Source organism: Anarhichas minor, unplaced genomic scaffold, assembly GCF_050575085.1.
Source record: "Anarhichas minor isolate MPS153535 unplaced genomic scaffold, ASM5057508v1 ptg000062l, whole genome shotgun sequence".
Classification (NCBI taxonomy): Eukaryota; Metazoa; Chordata; class Actinopteri; order Perciformes; family Anarhichadidae; genus Anarhichas; species Anarhichas minor.
The window spans coordinates 5,907,501-5,927,993 of record NW_027466508.1 but is presented as its reverse complement, the minus strand read 5'-3'; the positions used below and the strand labels follow the sequence as shown (position 1 = coordinate 5,927,993).

General features: G+C 42.3%; 1 protein-coding gene across 1 annotated transcript in view; it reads left to right on the top strand.

Annotated features, from left to right (window-relative positions):
- Positions 1–18,747: 18,747 nt before the first annotated feature.
- The window catches only part of pnoca (prepronociceptin a), a 2,443-nt gene continuing 697 nt past the window's right edge, over positions 18,748–20,493 (top strand). The window contains exon 1 of the mRNA XM_076077997.1: positions 18,748–18,867. Within this exon, the coding sequence (XP_075934112.1) occupies positions 18,748–18,867 (120 nt within the window). The remainder of the gene's footprint in view (positions 18,868–20,493) is intronic.

Below are 20,493 nucleotides of genomic sequence, written 5' to 3'. Positions count from 1 at the left end.
TCGCTATTGGTCAACGGTGCAAATTTCTATGTCAACTATAATCATCAATTGAACTCTACATTTACACCGATTATTTTCAACTCCTTCAGTGGATCCAACAATGGCAGTGGTTCCATTGAAATTAATGGATTTTGCCGAACATATTTTGTGTTTTTAATCCTGGTGTGTTTTCAAGCCAGGCCTTCATGGCAGACATTACTTGTAGGTGGTGTTTTTTTTTTTACCAAGACTAAAACCTCTGTAGGAGCTGCTTCCCTTTTTCTCTGTCGCTGCAATACCAGTCAAAGCTACAGCCCACAGTGCAACAGTGATTTTTGTACTCCACTGTGTAGTTTCATGAAATGTGAAGCTTTGCTGCTGCTGTATGGGTCTGTGAATGATTCTAAGTCTGAGAGTGTTTTGTGTGTGTGTGTGTGTGTTTGAGAGACAGAGACATGACGGCAGAAGTGAAGCATCCTGGGAACACTGCTAGATAACAGAGTGTTTCTGTTCTCTGCTCTGCTGAACACCAATCATTTCCTCACTCAGATAAAACCCCAGAGGAGTGAAAATAGACTGGCGTGTATGTGCCAGTGTGTTTTTAAGTCCACACCGGGATGTGTGACAATAAAACGTTGACTGTTTAAGAAGTCGCGTATTAAATATTTCAGCAGTTGTGCTGATGCAGCTGTCCTTGAATCCATTTTTCTCATCTTGGTTCGGACTGAACCTCAGGCGGAAAAACCCCCACCTCAAACCATTGGGGTCAGGCATCTCTCAGTCCCTGATGCTTTGGCCTGCTGTCCACATCCAGATTCCTTGGCTAATGGTTCTGACCTCTATTAGTGCCCCTTTCCATCAGAGACTCACCTCTTCCGTCCTCTACATGTCGGCCTCCTTCTGTTCTGCTCCCGACTCCTTCTGTTTCTTAAAAGTAGCCTTTACTCTTTCTTTTCAGCCATCCTCGCCTTGTCCAAATCCAAGAAGGATGCCGCCGTCCCTCACGTTGGGAATATCGGCACTGGATCAAGACATCGTGACATTCCTGGGGTTAAACCATTAAGAACACGAGGTTCGGTAAAGGTAACTTGAACAGCAGTCTTGTAGTCTCAGAACGGTTTCAAGAACACTTGTTGATTGTCGACCACAGTTTTACTCGGCCCTGTGATGTTCTCAGACGAAGAGGACTTAGGTTTTTATTTGACCATAAATCTGGGGATATCACTAAAATCCCTGTGCCTTGTCTGATTTATTTATTCACAAAATTTCTGTGATTGCTTATTGAGAACAAAGGAAAAGTCCGACACATGAATTTCACAAATGCCTTTTGATTATTTTACCAAGACATTTGGTACACTTATAGACATAGTATATAAGGCAATGATCTGGTCTTGACTTTGTCCTCAATATCAGGCAAACCGTTGAGACTCAAGGAAGAGACGGCACTCAGCCACAAATTTGTCATGGTCCCAGGTGTGTCTGCCTGGGCGTGGCCTTCCTTTCCCCCTCCTGCTGCCAATCAACTCACACACATGGAACTCATTCCCTCATCAAGCTCCCACAGTATATCTACTCAGCTCTCCCTCAACTCCTCGCCAGATCGTTTGTTCTCTCTCTGTGAATGACAGCTACGGCCTCTTGGACTTGTATTTCTTTCCCGTCTGTAACCTTGTGCTTCCCCCCAGCTACAGCCTCTCTGCCCCCCCCCCCCCCCCCCCCGGAACTCTCCTGGAGAACTGCCTCAACCAGCCACCAGCCCGCAGAGGACGCCAGCCCAGCTCCCACACCTCTCTCTGGCAAATAAAGAAAATTGTGTTTAACTCCAACTCCGAGTCCTTGCTTTTGGGTCCAGCCCCGCACTACCATGACAAAATTACTACTGCACATAGCTGTTTTTATAACTGTCTGAGATATAACATGGTAGTTAGTGCTTTAGAGGTGCTGGTAGAGTATCTTTCTACCTGTGGACGAAGCCACCTCTGACCAATTAGATCACCTAGAATTCAAAGCTTGACAATTACAAATAGGATTCAGGTGTGAACTTTGGTGTGCACATCAATGGAGGCCAATTTTGGAGAGAGAGAGTTAGAGGACTTGTATTGCAATAAACTGTATTTTGTTTACAGTACAATATTGTAACATGTCGTCTTCAGTTAAGTTAAAGTCACTTGTAATAAAGACCTTCCGCTCTAGCATTGATCAGTCACCATCCAGATAAGAGCCTCAGTTGGCTGGGGAGGGAACACATGTCTGTGACGCAGAAATCCCAGATGCTGCCCATTTAGCTTGGAATTGAGCAGCGTGCTGTATTCCTTTTCTCTTCTCAGTTTGATCCTCCTCCTTCATCTTGTTTTCCTCCACTCTCCGACACCGTTCAGCTAAGAGACCGATGGCTAGATCATTGACGCTCTCGCCATTGACCAGCTGATGACTCCTCGCCATGAATAATGGGTGATGCATTGAATTTTTACAGCGCCACACCAGCTCTTTGTCATCGTTAAACTCCTTGGATGCAACGGGCCATCACAAGACAGTGATGGAGAAAAGTGTTTATCCAATCTTTTGCTCATGAGTTCCAGCTAATGTGACCATCACGATGTGGCCTTTAGAGGCTGATAAATCAGCCGTCGAGGTGGAGGCGGGATTAAAGCCTGATTGGCTTTAGCCTCGTCTACTGTTAAATGAAGCAGTGCGATGGCGAAGGGAGCAACAAAAACTAGCTGCGATCTCCACTGTCGTCACCATATAGGCATCAGTCAAGGGCACGACGACAAAGCTTCCTTTCAAGAATCAGGATCACAATATAAATGTACTTTTCTGAAATGTATGTGGGAATAGGAGAGGAGAAAATCTGAAGACAGAAATACAAAATGATCTCCTTCTTTTGAACTATTCCACTCTATGAAACCAGCTCCAGTGGTCCAGTGTTGCTTCCACAGCCAAGGTTTACATCATCATCGTTAACCGAGAAAGAGAAAGCTTGACAGTAACTCAGCAAACGATCCACGGATTTACTTTGGCTTTGAATGTGTCACAATTCAGAAACTGCAGGATTGGACCGGAACGCAGATTAACTGAAGAGGAGGTAGAAGGAAGAGTCCTATGATTTGCTGAGTAAATAAACTTACAGTCCACATAAAGCAGTTGTCGTGGATGGAAGGGGACAGGTAAATAAATCCAAAGAGCGGTATACAGGGAAAAGAACAGGGAACGCTGGAAACAAAAACTGGAAACAAAAGAAACACGATGACGAACTGAAGAAGGGCGCAAAGAGATGAAATACACAAGGAAAGGAAGGTGATAACGAGGGACAGGTGAAACAATCAGGGCAGAGCAGACAATCAGGCGGGAAAAACGTACAAGGGCAGAAAGTGAAGTTGTCTGCGACATAAGCATGAACAAATAACAGGAAACAAGGAAAACCACGCAGAAGACACAAAACTCAGAACGCAAAACCTTCAATACAACTGATCAAGAAGTCAGAGGGCATAGAGCCAGACTAATAATGACAGTGTGCTGAAAATGATGTGGAGAGAAGCTGTAGTGTCTCCGCCACCAAATAAAGACTTGCACATCATCATCAGATACGACGACGGTAGTGGCGCGAGGATGACCATAAACCTTAATAGACAGCGGCTCAATTATATGGGGAAGAATGGCAGCCAGCTGCCTCATGGAGGAAGGGGGCAGTCCCGGTAACCTTTTTGGCATCTTGGTGGGTAAGAAAATGACAAGGTCTGACGCCTTCTGAGTGAATCACATCTATGACATCTGGTCCATCGAGAGGTTTTCACACGTTGTCCAGGGTGGCTAGCAGTGCCCCCGCACCGGCAACTAAACAACAATCGACATGACTCGGGGTTGTTCAAGAATGTACGCTGAGCTCTTCTTTATTTGATTCAGGAAGTTGTGTTGGATGAGTATTGAATCCATAACTCCTAACACCTAACGCGTGCTTCCAAAAATACACCCAGCACATTGTTGTCTCAATTAGAATCTCTTTTCTTTAAAAAATACCTTCCACTTAAATCCCTGCAATGCTCCTTCAAGATGACATAAAATCCAACAAAACGACCCTCCTCCCTTCATCAACACCTTTGTTTTCCCCTGAACCTATTTCTTATTGAGGCTCGGCTGTAGAAGTCGATGATTTGTTTTAACCAGGTCTCGATCGGATCAGGCCTCTCAGCATCTGGCGGGGAGAAGATAAGACCTGTTATCTCTTTCCGACAAACCCGCAACCTCTCTCCGTCCTCCCCGTGACTGGACCAGAGGGAGGGAAGGAGATGAACGACGCAAATACATCAGCTTAGATATAATTAGCAATGGTGGTAATGATATAACTATATATATATATATATATATATATATATATGTATATATACATGAAACTGAAAATCAATAAATTAGAGGGAATTCGTAAACGGCAGAATGTTTTTTTTTTAAGTGCAGCTGTACTGAACTAATAATTACTAAAGTAAATGCTGGCACTTTTGACAATATTGATCGTACACAGGGCAAAATACGTACAAATACAATAATTATTATCGTATCTACAATTATCAACGCTGGTTCGCTGGTTGTGGAACATTTGCGGCTCATTCCTCTGGCTGCCAGTCAGCTAACAATGCTAACAGCAGCACTGAAGGACACAAATTGATTAACAGTTTACCAAGACATTAACTGATTATTCTGGCAGAGTAAAAACATGCTGCAAATATAGATCCAGCAGATATAGAGCGACAGATTTATTCTGGAGAATTATTCGTCTCTTTGGCTGCAAACGCTCCACTTTGTTCCACTTGACACAATTTCATTAATTTATAAAGAGAGAGAGAGAACCCAGATTTTTTTTCGCTACATTGTGATTGAAATATTTGTTTTGTGTTTTTTTAATTAGATATTTTTTTTACAATCGTGGACTTGGATGACTATATCCACTTTGTGACTCTTGAGAAATACAAAATACTAGAAAATACAAATGTTATATTTAAGTTTAGAAAACTGAAGTGAATTTGTATTTTTGAACGTTACATGTACTTAAAGATATTTTAGCTAATCAGTTGCATCAAAAGAGTACTGTGAACTTGACATTGGGGCAGTAATTATATAACTTCAGAACTGAATGCATCATATACAATCTTTTCAAAGCACAACTAAAAATCTACAGATGAATCCTCTGGTTGATTAAGGTTGCACTCTCATTAGCAGCACTCTCATGGCAGTGACATAATTGAGCATACATGTATGGATGCAGTGGTGGTCCAAAGGTTAGATTTACCACTGAGGTGACCTTGAGCAAGGCCTCTAAGCCCCTTACTGGAGCGTGGCGATTTCATGGCGATGAAAGTGAAGCAGCAACACAAGCAGCGGCTTGTGTACAATGTATTATAATGTACAATATTATAATATACAACATTTTATTCCTGAAAATATGGTGACAGTTGATTTTCTTTTTTCAAAATGTCCTCTGTAAAAACCTTTGACTCTAATGTGTCAACAAAATGACACAATTATTTTTAACCTGCTGAATCCAATGTTTAGATTTATATTCTGAAAATGTATGCAAATTAGCACCTTTGTAATAAAATAATGCCTAATTTGCATATTTAATATATTATATTTTCAGAACACTTTTAATACAAAAATAAATTGTCTTAATGTAAGTAATCAAGTGGGGAAGCCCTGTGGCAATATCTATTAGTTATTATTATTTATTTTCACCTTATTCACCTGCAGTTTCTCCCCTTAAGTTAAGTAATAATATTGTTTTCTTGCTTCTGGCTGTTTTGAAGCCGGCTAAAATTAGCATCCTTTTATGGTTCTGTCTAATTTACTGTTTAGCCATCAGCCATTTCCCGCAGGAAAAGTCTTAACGAGTGTTTAATTAATGACATTGATTCATTTGGTGGAGGAAAATCTGCTTCATGGATCAGACACACGAGATCGGACAAAGCGATGTCTCTCACCATATCTCAGTCCTCGTCTCAGTTACTCCCTTTTGGGTTTCACATGTTACACTCTACACTTCTTTAAATGTCTTTATTGTGTCACACTGCTTACAGATGGTCCCACGTGGAAAGTCAACATTTCTCCTCGGTGCTGTTTGGCTCAATTAGCGAACCAACTAGCTGCGGTCGGCTCCACAATACAAACCTAATTGCTCATTTAGCGTTTTGTGTCTCTTTGTTAGACTGCCAAAACACCAGAATGTGTAATCAGGGGTGGGCACTCGATGAGGCAAGGCAAATAAGTCAGCATTGCAGACCATCATTACCGTGTGGGTGATTGTCTGGGGGTTTATTTCCTCCTGTCTGGTCTCTGAAGATGGAGGAGAGTGCAACTTTGAGCTGAGGGAGATACGCATCTGATCAATCTGTCTCTGCTCTCCGTTAATTTGATTGGTGTGTGAGTTCAGCCCATATTTGTTCTGAGCCGAGTTGAATCTATCAAATAATTCTTTCCAGCCCATTTCTGACAACCAAGCTACACCACCGCCGCCCATGAGTGTAAACCACAACCAGCTCGGGAAGATTAATTGAGTCCAACTGACGAGGCGGTAAAAAGCATCGTCTTCACAGTGAAGTCATGTCCTTAAACCACAGTGAACTGCAGGCGATCAAGTCATAAGGCTGCTCTGCACGAACCATTTATTTTCCCTTCAGCGAATAAATGGTGAGACAATTTCAATGCTTCTGAGATTTAATCAATGTTTGTGAAGTACCTCGAGGCAGATCATGATATGACACGTGACGTGAATGGTGGGGATGGACGGAGATGTGAGACGGGTGGGCACTGAAACCCGTGACGTCTTGATTATGGGACAGTCTTTTTGGATTACTTGACCAAGCTGCTGTCTCTGCTGCGATGCCTATCTACTAATGAGCCGCGGACTAGAAGAGACAAACACAATAATAGCCTATTGAACTCCAGAGGGCTGTCTTAATTGCCGCAACAGCCAGTCCGTCCGAGCAACAGTTTGCCGGTTTGTAAGGAAACATTTTTTGATGACGTCACAGGGATGAGGCTAAGCAGTGACTCATCATTTATAAGATGCTCTCAATCTAACCTAACTAGAAGGGGTCTCTGTCTGTCATATTCAATAGTGATGCATTCTGTATCCACTGTGTCGTGTATTGAGAGGAGATCCCGATTAACTGTTACACCGGCGAACGGCATGCTGGGTGCGACTCGCTCTCTGTCGCTCGCTACAGTATTAACTGTTACACCGGCAAACAACATGCTGGGTGCGGCTGGCTCTCTGTCACGGCCGTGCCCCTGCAGATGTAGTGTTTCTTGTGTTTCTGGCCCCTCCTGTCTGCTCTCGGTTCTACGCACACCTGCCATCTATCGACTCGTCATCTCTTCCAGTCTGCTCACCTGCCGCTCATCAGTTCATCAGTCTTGCAGTATTTCAACCCCAGCTCTTCACACATCCAGAGCCAGATCATTGACTCAGTGACTCGCTTCAGGCCTCTGTCGTTTTGTGTTTTCGGGGATGTGCGTTTCCTCATGTCGTGACAGTAACTGTTCTCTTCCCCCTGCGCCTAAGGATCATCCGCCTGCCTGCTTCCACCTCACCCTCTTCCAGCCTGGTCTGCCATTTGCCAGCGCCCCGCTACCCTGGGCAGTCCTTGTGCTAAGCTAAGCTAACCATGTCCTGGCTCCAGCTTCAAATTTAACTGACAGACACAAGAGACGTATTAATCTGCTGGCCGAACTCTTCAAATAAAAATGAACGAGCATACTGTCCAGAATGTCAAACTTAGTCTTTAAGAATAAGAAATGTCCGCTGGCCTGTCTGTCAGAAAAGCAGAGCTTGTTTGTTGTGTGTATGTGCGTGTAGACTGAAGATGCAGAGCCTCCTGCAGTTTTCTCATCACGCAAAACCTCTGTTGACTTAAGGAAACCAAACATGACGCACACAACCTGAGACAGGAAATACTCCAGAAATAGTAAACTAACCCACCAGGTTGACATGAATCTTCATGAGGAATGACCGCTTGACAAAAACCCATTTTATATATAGAGTTTAATCCTGCATTGTAACGCATGGCCAGAATAAAGTAACCCTAATCGTGGAGAAACAGAGCGCATCCTCCCGATAATGAGGGCCAGACAGATGCATAATAAGAAACTCTGCAACTCACGCTCCTCGTGGTTCTTTTGTCTCCAGCGCTGATTTTTGTTTGTGAGCAGAATTGACAGTAATACAGTCCTGCCACTGCCTGAAGAGAGGTTGGAGGACATCTGACTGTCACTCCCACAACATGGCGGAGGAGTGACAGCCAGACATCCTACCAACCTCTCCTCTAAGGAACGCTGCAAATAAATACGACATTTTCTTCATTTTTTGTAAGGTCGTAACTGTATATGCAGTCTGAGTAGTATGAAGGTACAAGGAATAATCAGCTTAAAGGCACTGCTCAAGGAAAATTAGGACTTAGTGACCTCTGCTCAATACAAAATTGAGAGTATTTCTATGATTGAGGGATCCACACCTCTCTCAACATGTCGACGGTGCTAACAGTGCAAACACTGGCAACAGTGCTGACGGAACTAACAGTGTTAACCCGAGGGGGAACTGGAGGTTGAGTGCTACACTTCCGCGATGACCCTGTCAGCCAGGACGGCGTTATCAGCGGTAACCGCTGAGGTTAGTGAGCCAACAGAAATGGCTCACTAACGTGTGGCGCAGGCGGCCGTGAGCCAACCGGTGGGGCACGCTCACATGCACTAACGTGCACTTAAAGGCACACGCACTGCAAGGCTAAATAAGCACAAAGCACAGAAAAGCTTGGATTACAACACACACAGTGGCAGAGCGACTTCATTCCCCGCTCAGGTTGACATTACTCCACTATATCCTTACATAGCAAAATAGTTGTTTGCTGCCATATCAATGCCCTGGATGTCGACTTTAAGCCCCTTTAAGTTTAGGACTTCGGAGTGTAAACCAGACAGTTAAAACTTGACTGTGACTGTTCAGAATCTCACACCCTATGAATATGTTAAATGTATGTAATGGCCAGTACAATGAGAGAATAAATTAAAAAAAAGTCACTCTACATATGTTTTTGCCCAGTTAGGGAACAATGTCCAATCAGATAAAGGTAAACTGTGATGATTCCTGTGGAGAATTTGACAAAATGAAAATATGAATGCAGTAAAATGCAATAGAATTTACTGAAACATTTGTGCCATTTCCCCTCATTGCTTATTGGTACTTTCGTTGGATGTTTGAGCTGCGCTGCTGCTCAGAATGATGTGTGAGCAGAGTACAACACTTAAATTGGACTTTTCAGTGAAGTAGGAGACATCTTGTGTCGAGCAGTTAAACTCTTGAAATGAAAAATATATTTTCTTCGTCATTTCTCAAGTGTCTTTAAGTTAAAAATATATATATCTTGCAGCAAAGCATCAACCCCCCCCACCCACCATTAAAGGTTGACAGATAACTGGATGCCTTCCTTCATGTCTTCCTTTTCTCCGTCGTCTTCCCTTCTCCTTTCTTCTCACATTTTAATTTTTCCACCTCGTCATCACCCTTCCGTTTCTCTCCCTCTTCCATCTCCCTCTCTTTCAAGCCTTTTGTCCCCTTCTACTTTTTTTTTCTTCTGCCATAATCTCTGTTGCCTCTCTCTTTTTCTCCTCCTTCCTCTCGCCACTTACTTTTCTTCCCATCCCAACTCCATGTGTCTCTCCTCTTCTCTCTCCCTCTTCTTTCTCCTCCCTCCACCCCCCCCCCCTCTGTACATCATCCCTCCCTCCCTTTCTCTCCGCGATGAAAGAGGGAGTTTTTGAAAGAGAGCAAGAATCAGAGGAGGAGGTTGAAGGGGAGGGGTGGGTCCCTATAAGAGCAGCTGCCTCCAGCCTCCACATAGACAGAAAAACCACGCTGAGACCGAGGGAAGGAAACGTATACGCTGACGAACCTCAACCTGCACCCGAGGGACCCCTACAAGCACCCACAACCTCACCCCAACACAGGTAAGGGGACACTGTGGAGAAGGAGGGAGACGGAGAGGGGAAATAATTGACTTGACCTCTGACCTTTGACACAGAACCTTTTACGCTTTGCTTGTTCGTCGTAAAAGCTAAGACGTTTTGTTACATTGGTGAACAGATTGACAGACAGGATTTTTTTTTACTGTACAAAAAGCCTTATTGGAGAAAGTGAAGATGGATTTTTTCTTAGTTCCTTTTTATTTTATGTTATGTTAATATGGCAGATTTAGAGAGCCCAATAAGTGGCTAAAATCCAAATGTGAATTCCTTCTTAATTAAATCTAAATTCAACTGAGACAATTGGACTCAAGGAAAGACAATTGACACGTTTTTTTTCATCCAGTTAGACTTTATTTTTCCCAATCAGTCTTTGTCTCCATCACTTTGTCTATCATCAACGCCTGCTGTAGAGTCCCAGGGAAATTGTCGCAGCCATTGTCACGCTGCTGTGACCCCCTGACCGTTCCTTGAGGCTGAGCGCTTGTAATGATGCTGATCAAAGTATTTAGGGTCTTCCTGTTGTTGACGGACAATAACGACCCTCCCTGATGATAAATACTACGTGTTTGAGCGGGTTAAAAGCATAAAGCAGCAGGGATGCACACACAGCAGGGAGCACGAGGTGCAGGCGCTCCATCTGAGGACTGCACATGCAGTTGGTACCTATAGATATGATTCCTCTTTTATTTAAAATGTTGATGTCGCAATGTGAAAAGGAACCTACTTGTAAATCTAAAGTTCCACTGACAATAACTATGGAAATTCTCAGGACCCTCTGTACATGGAGGGCGGTTAAAGGATAAAGACAGTAATGTAAATGGATTTTGTATTGATCCAATATAAAACATCTGGTTCACATCAGGCCCATAGTGCCACTGCAGACGCCCGTGACCCTATATGAGTCCAAATCCATCTCAGAAAAATATCTTTAATCACATTATTATAAAACCTTTAGACAACAGTATAAATTGCCTCTTTGTAATGAATTGGTATTAAGATTATGGAATGATTTTATGATAAAAACTCATTATTTCAACTTCATCATCATTAGAATTATGATTATTAGTGGTAATGGCAGCATTTCTATTTCTGTAATGGTACTAATATTATTTCTCTCATGCCTTCCGGCATTTATGTGTAAAACTCATTATCATTAAGTGTTTCTTCTTTAAACTATCAAGAGTCGATTATGAAGTTAACCAACTTTAAGATTGTGTGTCACCTTTTTTTTTTAAACGTTTGATTAGCCTTGGGCTCACTTTTTCATTTGACCTTGACGGAAACTACATAAAAAAGGCGCTGTTCAAATTCGGTTTCTTTAAGGAGGGCTATTAAAATTAAGATGCTGTTTCAACAACCACTGATGATAATGGATATGAAAGTAACTGGTTCTAATTATCCGAGTAAGACAAGCTTGCTGCGTATCAGAACGAGGCTGATGCAGATCTGCAGATACTGTGGCTCTCTGGCTGGAACAACGCTGTTCCGAACTGATTTGGGAAAAACTACAGGCTGCGCTCTCATACCTTAGGGCAGATAATCAAAGCTGTGAAATGTATTTATTTTCTGATTAGCTTTGTATTATGTTCTGGCCTTTCTGCATTGGCTGGTTGGAATAGATCTGAATGAATTGATAAAGACCTGGTAGTCAGAAAGTGAGACACTGCATGAGCAGAGAGAAAAAAGAAAGTCCACTTGAAAGCAAAAATAAAGACAAATCCAGAGAGTAGGCAGCGTAAATTAACTTTAAGCTTACCCAAAAAACCCACTGACTGCACAAATCATTAAAACACTTTACTGAATTGCAGCCCCATTTCCACAGCCACGTGCCTCACCTCCTCGGTGAATAGGCTGGTTTCTTCCACAACACGGCACACTTAAATAAACCTCAGGACGCCATTCTCACCGGAAGGCTAGATGGGGAAAATGGAGGCGGTATCACAGGTCATTGTACGGGTGTGTACAGCTCTGGTGGCTGCACTGAACTGGCTGTGTGAATGGGGAGTGTGGAGTTAATCCAAGGATACAATGTTCCTAACACGGCAGGGTCCCTGTCCGTCCTTTTGTGCCGGGAGGACTTCATCCTCGCTGCCCTCAGCGTGCTCCTCTTTCTCCCTGCCTGTTTTCATATCAACGGAAAACACTCTTGTCAGACGCAGTTGCACTCCTTTTAATTGTGGCAGCAGAGATATACATTTTCTGTTGTTGTTGTTGAGGACAAATATTTTTTAATCTTTGTATTTTTGGAGTTAAAGCATATATGTCAAGGCCACACTGAAAGTTGAGGTAAGTGTCAGGTAGCTCCAATGCACATACTTCCTCTTCACATTCGACGCAAGGATATAAAGGAACAGTGTGCAGCATTCAGTGGGATCTGTTGGCAGAAATGAAATGTAATATTAAGAAATATGTTTTATTTCGTGTCAGTCTTTAGCATTTAACCCTAAGCGTTTAGCGTGTTTTCGTTAGCTTACAATCAGCTGCTTCTGTCTACATAGGAAGAAGGTCCTCTTCACAGAGTCCGCCATGTTTCTGAAGCCCAGAACGAACAAACCAAACACTGGCTCTAGACAGGGCCCTTCACGTTTTCACATTTTTGAGTCGGCAATTGTAGTTTTCCTACACGCACTGCTAGATGCTGCAAAATCCTACACACTGCACCTTTAACAAATTTGGATATGTTTGCTCGCAATTGTCCGACCACTACACTGTAATAAAAAAAATTCCCTGCAGCCCAAAAAGCACTTTCCCCAAAGGTGGCCATCAAAAGACACTGAAAGAATGATTTCTCTTTTATTGGGAAATTTTAAACCCAGGAGAGCGAATGTTTGTATCCAAGATATGCGAGGAATCATATAGCGATGATGACACTGCCATGAAGCTAATAAGCTAATATGAGCAACCAAGTTGCCAGGATTATCCCAGTTCTAATTCCGAATCAGAGGTATCCGGAATTTCTGACAGGTACAATGTCTCCTGCTTGGTGAAAAGAACTACAGGAAGTGTCAACTAACCGCCAACCAACCTCAAAATGGCTGCAAAGCTACCATCACTGATAGTTACGCCCCAAAAAAATACATTGTAAAGAGTAATGCGATTGTTTCAGGTAAATAAAAAGGAGCTATACAGTTTGTATCTGGTTTAATGTTACAAAAACCACAAACGTAGCTGATTTGAGCTTTATTTAAATTATTTGAGTACAAGGCTAGAAGTGGAGGTATCCATCTTGAAATAACAGAAGTCCTCCTGTTTTCCCCATTCTGCCAAATAAGGTGAATGCAGAGGACAAACAAATAAATGTCAAATTTGCGCAGGTAGGATGGAAAAGCAAAATTACAATCACAGGGCATCACCTCATCTCAAAACATAAACAAGAAAAATCAATATGAAATGTGTTTGAATGGGATTGTTTGAGTGTGCGTGAGCACACCTCCCAACTATTAATCAACCTTAAGTGATTAGGTGCATTGAGAAGGGAAATTGATTTAGCTTAGCGTGTCTGCCTGTAATGGCTTCGGCATGTAATCTACCGCCACGTCAGACACAGTCTGACTGACAGGGAATATCTTGTAAAAGGTTTCTTCTAAAAGTTTCTTCTGGCTGGAGATATGTCAAAACGCCCACTCTGCAGACACATGTGAGCCGACATGACCTCTGACAAGGAGCATGTTTATAAGTAATAATGATCAGCAGGAAAGTTAAGTTGTACTGTTACTGCCTAGGCAGATTTTTAGGCTTTCTTACAATACATCTGATCAATATACTGATAATCTTGATTCAAAAATAAGGGAGATGTTTGTATCCAGAAACAGGTTAAATAATTGGTGTTAAACGGCCCTCATTTTTGTAACATGAATAGTGAAACCCCTCATGAACTTTTATGCCACTGGCATTAGTAGTTTTTGTCGCTTTTTTTATGTGTAGGGAAAGGCGTGCATGACGGAGTGAGGGGGAAAGAAAGAGCATGAGTGGGTGAGAACAAGACTTATAGAGGCAGAAAGCAAAAAGTTAGAGCAAGAGGGAGGTATTGACAGATAAACCAGTAGGTAGAGAGTGTAGGTAGGCCGTGACGGAAACGATTAATATATAGATTAGATGTGTTTAATCAACTTGATTTGTAATATAGATCTACCGTCCTGAAATGTGTCACATCAATGACCACCCTGCAATTTTACCAGATAGCTATTAATATTAAAACAAAGAGCACAATGTATCTTGAGTGGGCCTGAGACAGGCTGTCAATCAAAGTGACTTTTCTGACAGTTAAAGTAGTCGGCCATCTGGCTACAGGCTGAAGACTAAGTAACATTTAATTACCTGTCAAACTGACTCATCAACCAACAAAGCCAACTTCACGAATACGCTTTAATTGTTATCTCCGCCAGGAGGATCATGCGATCGGTTGCGTGTGTGATTGTGTGTGCATCCGTGAGTGTACGCCTCTGGTTCTGTCCACTGCTAATCTCACATTCTGCTACAACGGCATTATATTTTGGGTGGCCAGTTATGGCTGCATGTACAAAGACCTCTCGTGGTTGTGCAGACTCACACTTCCTCCAAACACCTTTTATTGCCTGTTTTATACTGCCATTGACTGCCTGCTGACTCCTCACTCACTAGAGTGCATCTCCGACTGCCAGCAGCTCTGCGGCCACAGTGTTTTTCAGCTAACAGCTAACAGCTGAACTACCAGTTCACACACTGAGTACCTCTCGGACGCTGCTCTGCGGCTCATTTCTATTGTTTTGAACCATGTGTTTGGCTAACTGCTAACAGCTAAAGGAACTACCAGTGCACACACACTGTACTGTGCTTGTATTATTGTTGATGTCCATCAGGGTTTTGTGTGTCTTGCAGTAACCTGGCTGCAAACTAATTTCCTAAGTGGGCAGACAGCTTTGTGAGTTTAATTTTGTTTCTGCAAGATTCTATGAAGTGTATTATGCAACGACTTCTAGCCGATTGCCTGCATACAACGCCGCTTGTTTTCAAGTTTAAATGAAGTGGGTTTTTACAATGCCTTACAGGTCATTGGTGCTAGGCGGGGGGTTAGCCAATTGTGGTTTGTATTAATTCAATGACATAATACAGCAGTGGTCTCTGCAGACACACCTGACGAAGATCTGCACTCTAGTGAGTGCACCTACTAGTATGTTTTCATTATGCCGGTTCTCTCTCCTTTACGGGTTGGAAGTTTAATCAGTTTAATCTAAAGCTTTTCAATTTAAAGCTGCAGTTTATAAGGCCAGTATGTAGTTGTGTACAATAACTTTAGTGTATGTACTTATCTTATCTTTAAATCCCTAATTATATAAGTTATTATTTCATCGCCCTTTTTTCAGATGCATTCCGGCTTTTTCTACATGAAAGGTCAATAAAAGAAAACTTAATTTGCATATTAATATAGACTGGGTTTGAACTACATTGAACTTTTAAATTAGATTCAACTTGAGTCTTAACAAGATCACACCTTATAGTCTCATGCAAACGCCATAGCACAGAATATAAGTTAGGCAGAAGTGCATTAATACAAAGCCAATGTCTGTTTTTTTTGCTGTTTACAACTACAGTGTGTCCACATGACCGGACCAACATTATATAGAAAGCACCTACAAATGCTCAGAAAAGAGACAGCCAAAGTACACGGTGTACTGATGTGAATATTGCGGTTATTACATCTAAGTTAAGTAAAAATTTGCTGTCCGGCTTTTGAAAATAAAGAAGAGCTGCAAGACAGGTTCACACTGCTCCTCCGCTCAACCACGCGTGCATAATCCGGCTTTAAGTCGCTCTTCAGGCTGAGAGTAATTTATTTTGTACTTCCTGTTCTTGATGAGAAAATGGCAATAATGGAGAAAAATAATGGTGGATGTGGTTGATAACACAGGCGGTTGTGAGCTGTCGGACGACAAGGCCATGAATCAGCCTTAAACATACATTTGAATGTTTCTGTAATTTTAACAGTACTTATTCATGGTTGAGGACACTTTTTAATCAACAATGTGAAGAGGTCTCACTGCGAGTACTTTTTCCATTTAACCAGGCAAAGCTCATTGAACTCACATACAGCCACACATATGGAAACTTTCCAAGGTGACATACGTGTGCTGTCGTGTGTCATTTAATTTATATTTGTCTAAATACTAGCTAAGTTCTACAAAATACCATAGCTGCTCCTTTGGTATAGCCTTGAATTGCAACTTGTGCGGCTTTTTTCAGGTAGTAAAACAGCTCAAATGGCACAACATCAGCAAGTGACAGGTTGAGCCTGGATGGGAGATTCTACTGAGAGATATTCTATGGACGAGGGTTCCTTTCATCTGAATATATATTATATCACCTACCGACTGCAAACCTCCATCAGCGGTGCCTCAGAGCAGCACCAGACAGTAATGACTTAATTAACTGTTTTATTTAGCGGTTAATCAGTTAATTAAAAGCAGAGTAATTGGGTTTTTAGGGCTCCAGAGAGAGGACCTGGCAGACGTCAGTAGCAGGATGAGAGAGAGGAAGAACGCCGCAGAGGTGCTCACCACAAGTGTAAAGGGATAAAGTTGCATAATCGTAGTCATGATGCAAAAAAATAATGTAATAATTTACCACTTCTTCGTATTGAGGGACAGGCGTTAATCAGGGGATAGGACACAGGTGTGCTCAATGGGAGGCGTGTCCTCAATCAAATTTACACCATGTGAGAGGAGCACATAGCTACCTGATTCATCAGACATTTAAAAGTCAGAAAAACAGTGTGATTGTACAGTCATCAAATAGCACAGAGTACTTTACATACAAGAGGACAGAAAAACAGAAAAGGACAACATTCGGGAGTGCGTACCTGTCTGCGTGTGCATCTGTAATATGTGAGTGAGTGCAGCCAGGCTGTATGCATTCTGTGTGTGTAGTTGTTAGGAAATCTGGAATTATTAGTTTTCAGTGGGAATGAAATTGAGAACTGCCAGTACTGAACTTGGCCACAATGGTTAACTGTTCACTGCAGTTTCCCTCAAGTTGAATTTAGACTTCTCCATAAACCTCCAACGACAGCTGTCAAATCATATTCTGTGATTCAAGTTTATTCATGTTTCACAAAGTTAAGATTATTATGGAAAAAACCTTGCTCACAGGGGAAGACGATTGTATATGTTTCACTTAGCGTTAGCTTTAAATCATATTGCTTTTTGTCCACCACTTTGGTCCGGACTGAATCATCTCAGTATTGGATAGATTACCATGACATTGTGTGCCCAAAGTTATGGTTCCCACATAAAGAATCCTAGTAACTTTGGTGATCCCTTCAAGGTCCCATATTTAAAAAAGTAAAATTTTCATATCTTTTTTAAATTCTAAACCATGTAAAAGTATCGAAAGGCTCAATCCATGGAGTAATAAACACAGCCAGTATTCAGAAACTGTGCCTCTAAACGAGCCGTAAGGATTTCTTTGTAACATGTAACATTGATGATGATCATGGTAAACCTGTTAAATATGTCCAAGTACAGCCTTGCAGAGCTGCTAGCATGGCCGTAGACTCTTATTCTTGTTAGACTACATGTGACCTTATGGTTTGATAGTATGAAGGTAAGCATGTATTCCACTTTTCTTGTCCTCACTCATTACCGCATTAAGGATACAGCAGCATCTGTGTGTGTATGCATCCTCGGTCCACACCTCAGTAGATAACAGAGATGAGAAGATGGGAAGTCTCCTCCATGCTTTATCCTTGATGATAGCAGCTGATTTTTGGAAGCCAAGTCATCAACGAAGTCAGTGACAGGAGGTTGGAGAACGAGATGCATTTTGGACAAATGAACACGCCCAACCTGTTTGTCTAAATCCACTGCCATCTGCCAATCTTGTGCCGCCCTTAGCGCTCCTCCAATATTCCCGCCTAAAATGACTGCCCTGCTCTTTTGTCCTTCACTGACAAACCCATCCTCTTTCCAATCGGACTTAAGACTCGACACACGCTTTTATTGTTTGCACACTAGAACGCTGATTAATTTTGATTAATTTTGCAGAGCTGCCGTTTTATGGGTAGCAAGAGATTGGAATGAACATAGTGGAAGTACGCTTTTATCAGTTTTTAATTACTCTGAATAAATTCCAAATATCTACGACATTATGAAGTAGCGATTGATTGAATGTCAGCCACGTCAGTTTAATAGATAATGACAACCTACTGCTAAAAGAGCAGTAGGTTGTCTAGGTTGTGTGTGTGGGGGGGGGGGGGGGGGGGTATTTTAATGTGCCTACCAATGTACTGTATAGTGGGCATACACACATTAGGCATGTGTGAGAATTCATGTGTTTGTGAGCTGTGTATGTTTGTGCATCTTTATGTTTTGTGCAAGTAAGTTTGAGTGTGCATGTTTGTCAGCAAGAAACAATGACTCAGTTCATTGCCAGCAGCATTAATTGAGTCATCAATTAAAGGAGTTAATGAGTTTGTTTAATGAGATGAAAACTCTGGTTGTGTTTCTGACGTCAGACTCACCAGACGGGGCTGTTCCAACCAGAATAAAGTCAAACTATTTTGCTCTTGCTCTTTTTCTTCTATTCTCCAAGTCTGCTGTGTTCCATTTCTGTCCCTTAGTCTCACTTCCTTAGTGTTGAAAACCTCTAAAAAGCAGTGCTCAGTGAAAGCTGAAACAACGCACTCAGCGACACAAAGGAAACTGTACGAGCAGACTGTATGAAATTGTTGCCGTACTGAACATATGCATTTGCTCTGTCCTGTGTTGTGCAGCAGACGGTGGGACCATGAAGACTGTGGTGGCTCTGCTGCTGCTCTGTCTGTGTGATCCTGGACAGAGTGACTGCCAGGCGGACTGCGTGTCCTGCAGCAACATGCTGCCTAAACAGCTCAGTTTCAACACCGTGGTGAGGAGTCCACACACACACACACACACACACACACACACACACACACACACACACACACACACACACACACACACACACACACACACAACACAGACACTGCAGAATGCAAGACTGGAGCTGCCATCCCAAAACACAGGGGGGAAAGTCCATGAAATTAAGTGGAAAACAAACCCTGTCTGAACTATTAGTTATAGCAAACCCTCCATCCAGACAAAACTAGATTACACTCTCACAGTCAAAAACTCACTCAACTAAAATCCTTCCACTGGGCTCTTTTAATTTGGTGATAAAATGAGTGAAAACTCCCCACGCTCGCCCCACCTTCCTACATTCCCCCCGTCCTGACTCAACGCATTGCCCTTTTGCCGTTTCACTTTTAATTTGCCGTGGCTAATTGATTCCTGGGGATAGATGTGTGTTTCTCCCTTCAGCGCTTCTGCCTGGTGGTTGTTTCTTTCTGGATAACGACATGTCTGCGTCGCAGACGTTTTGGCAGGGAGAACACAAGAAGACATTAAAGGGCACATGGCTTGGATCATAAAGCTTTGAACTGCTAGAGTTCATATTGTTAGGCACTTAGATCCCAGTCATATTTAAATAACCTCAAGTGATCCTGTTGAATTGGACATGTATTGCTTTGTCAGACATAAGATCCTTAAAGAAAGATGTAACTTGCTACACGTCATCAACTGACTTACTGCTCCCTTTTCAGAATCCCTGTCTTCTTCAGCTTATTCTAATTTCTACTCTCCTTTATCTCCATCCCTCCCTCCTGGCTGAAAGGCATTTTATTTGTAAATCAATAAGCGACCAGGGACCAGACCTCCATGATTAGTCGGCTTCATGGAAACAGTAGATGATGCTCAAAGCAATGTTATTTTCAAAGCAAAGGTATTTCATGCAGTATCAACCTTTAATCTTATTGGGACAGATACATTCCCTCGCACACACACACACACACACACACACACACACACACACACACACACACACACACACACACACACACACACACACACACACAAGCCTATTTATTGAACCATTGAACTGGAAGATAAAGATGATAAACGAGCTAGAAATCCAATCAATTTCCTTCTGCCATATTGAATTTTGCATTCTACTCAAACAACCCCAGTAAATCAGATGCTTTAGGTAATAATACTGTAGCGTGTTTATTTGTATACTGTTTCATACATAATCTAGATGTAACATTAAATCAAGTAAGTCCAACAGTCTATCCACACTAACGACTGAGCTAAATGTCAACATCGGCATGCTAACGTGCTCAAAATGAGATTGGTAACATGCTAATGTTCCCTGTCTTAATAAGGCTTGTTAGCATGCTAACATTTGTTAATTAACATTAAATGCAAAGCCCGCCTGAGGCTGATTAACATGGTCATGGGTTTTGCTGGTAGCTGGCCCTAAAACAAAGTATTGTTGGCGCTAAATGAAAAGTTAAGGGATCATCAAAGTCATTATTCATTCTGAGGGGAACATGAATGTGTATACAAAATGTCACAGCAATGTGATAGTACTGCAACCAATGCAGTGGACCGACCAGCTAGTCGCCCTACAGACCGACACTGCCATCCCCAGAACTAGGCTAAACGCTGTCCACCG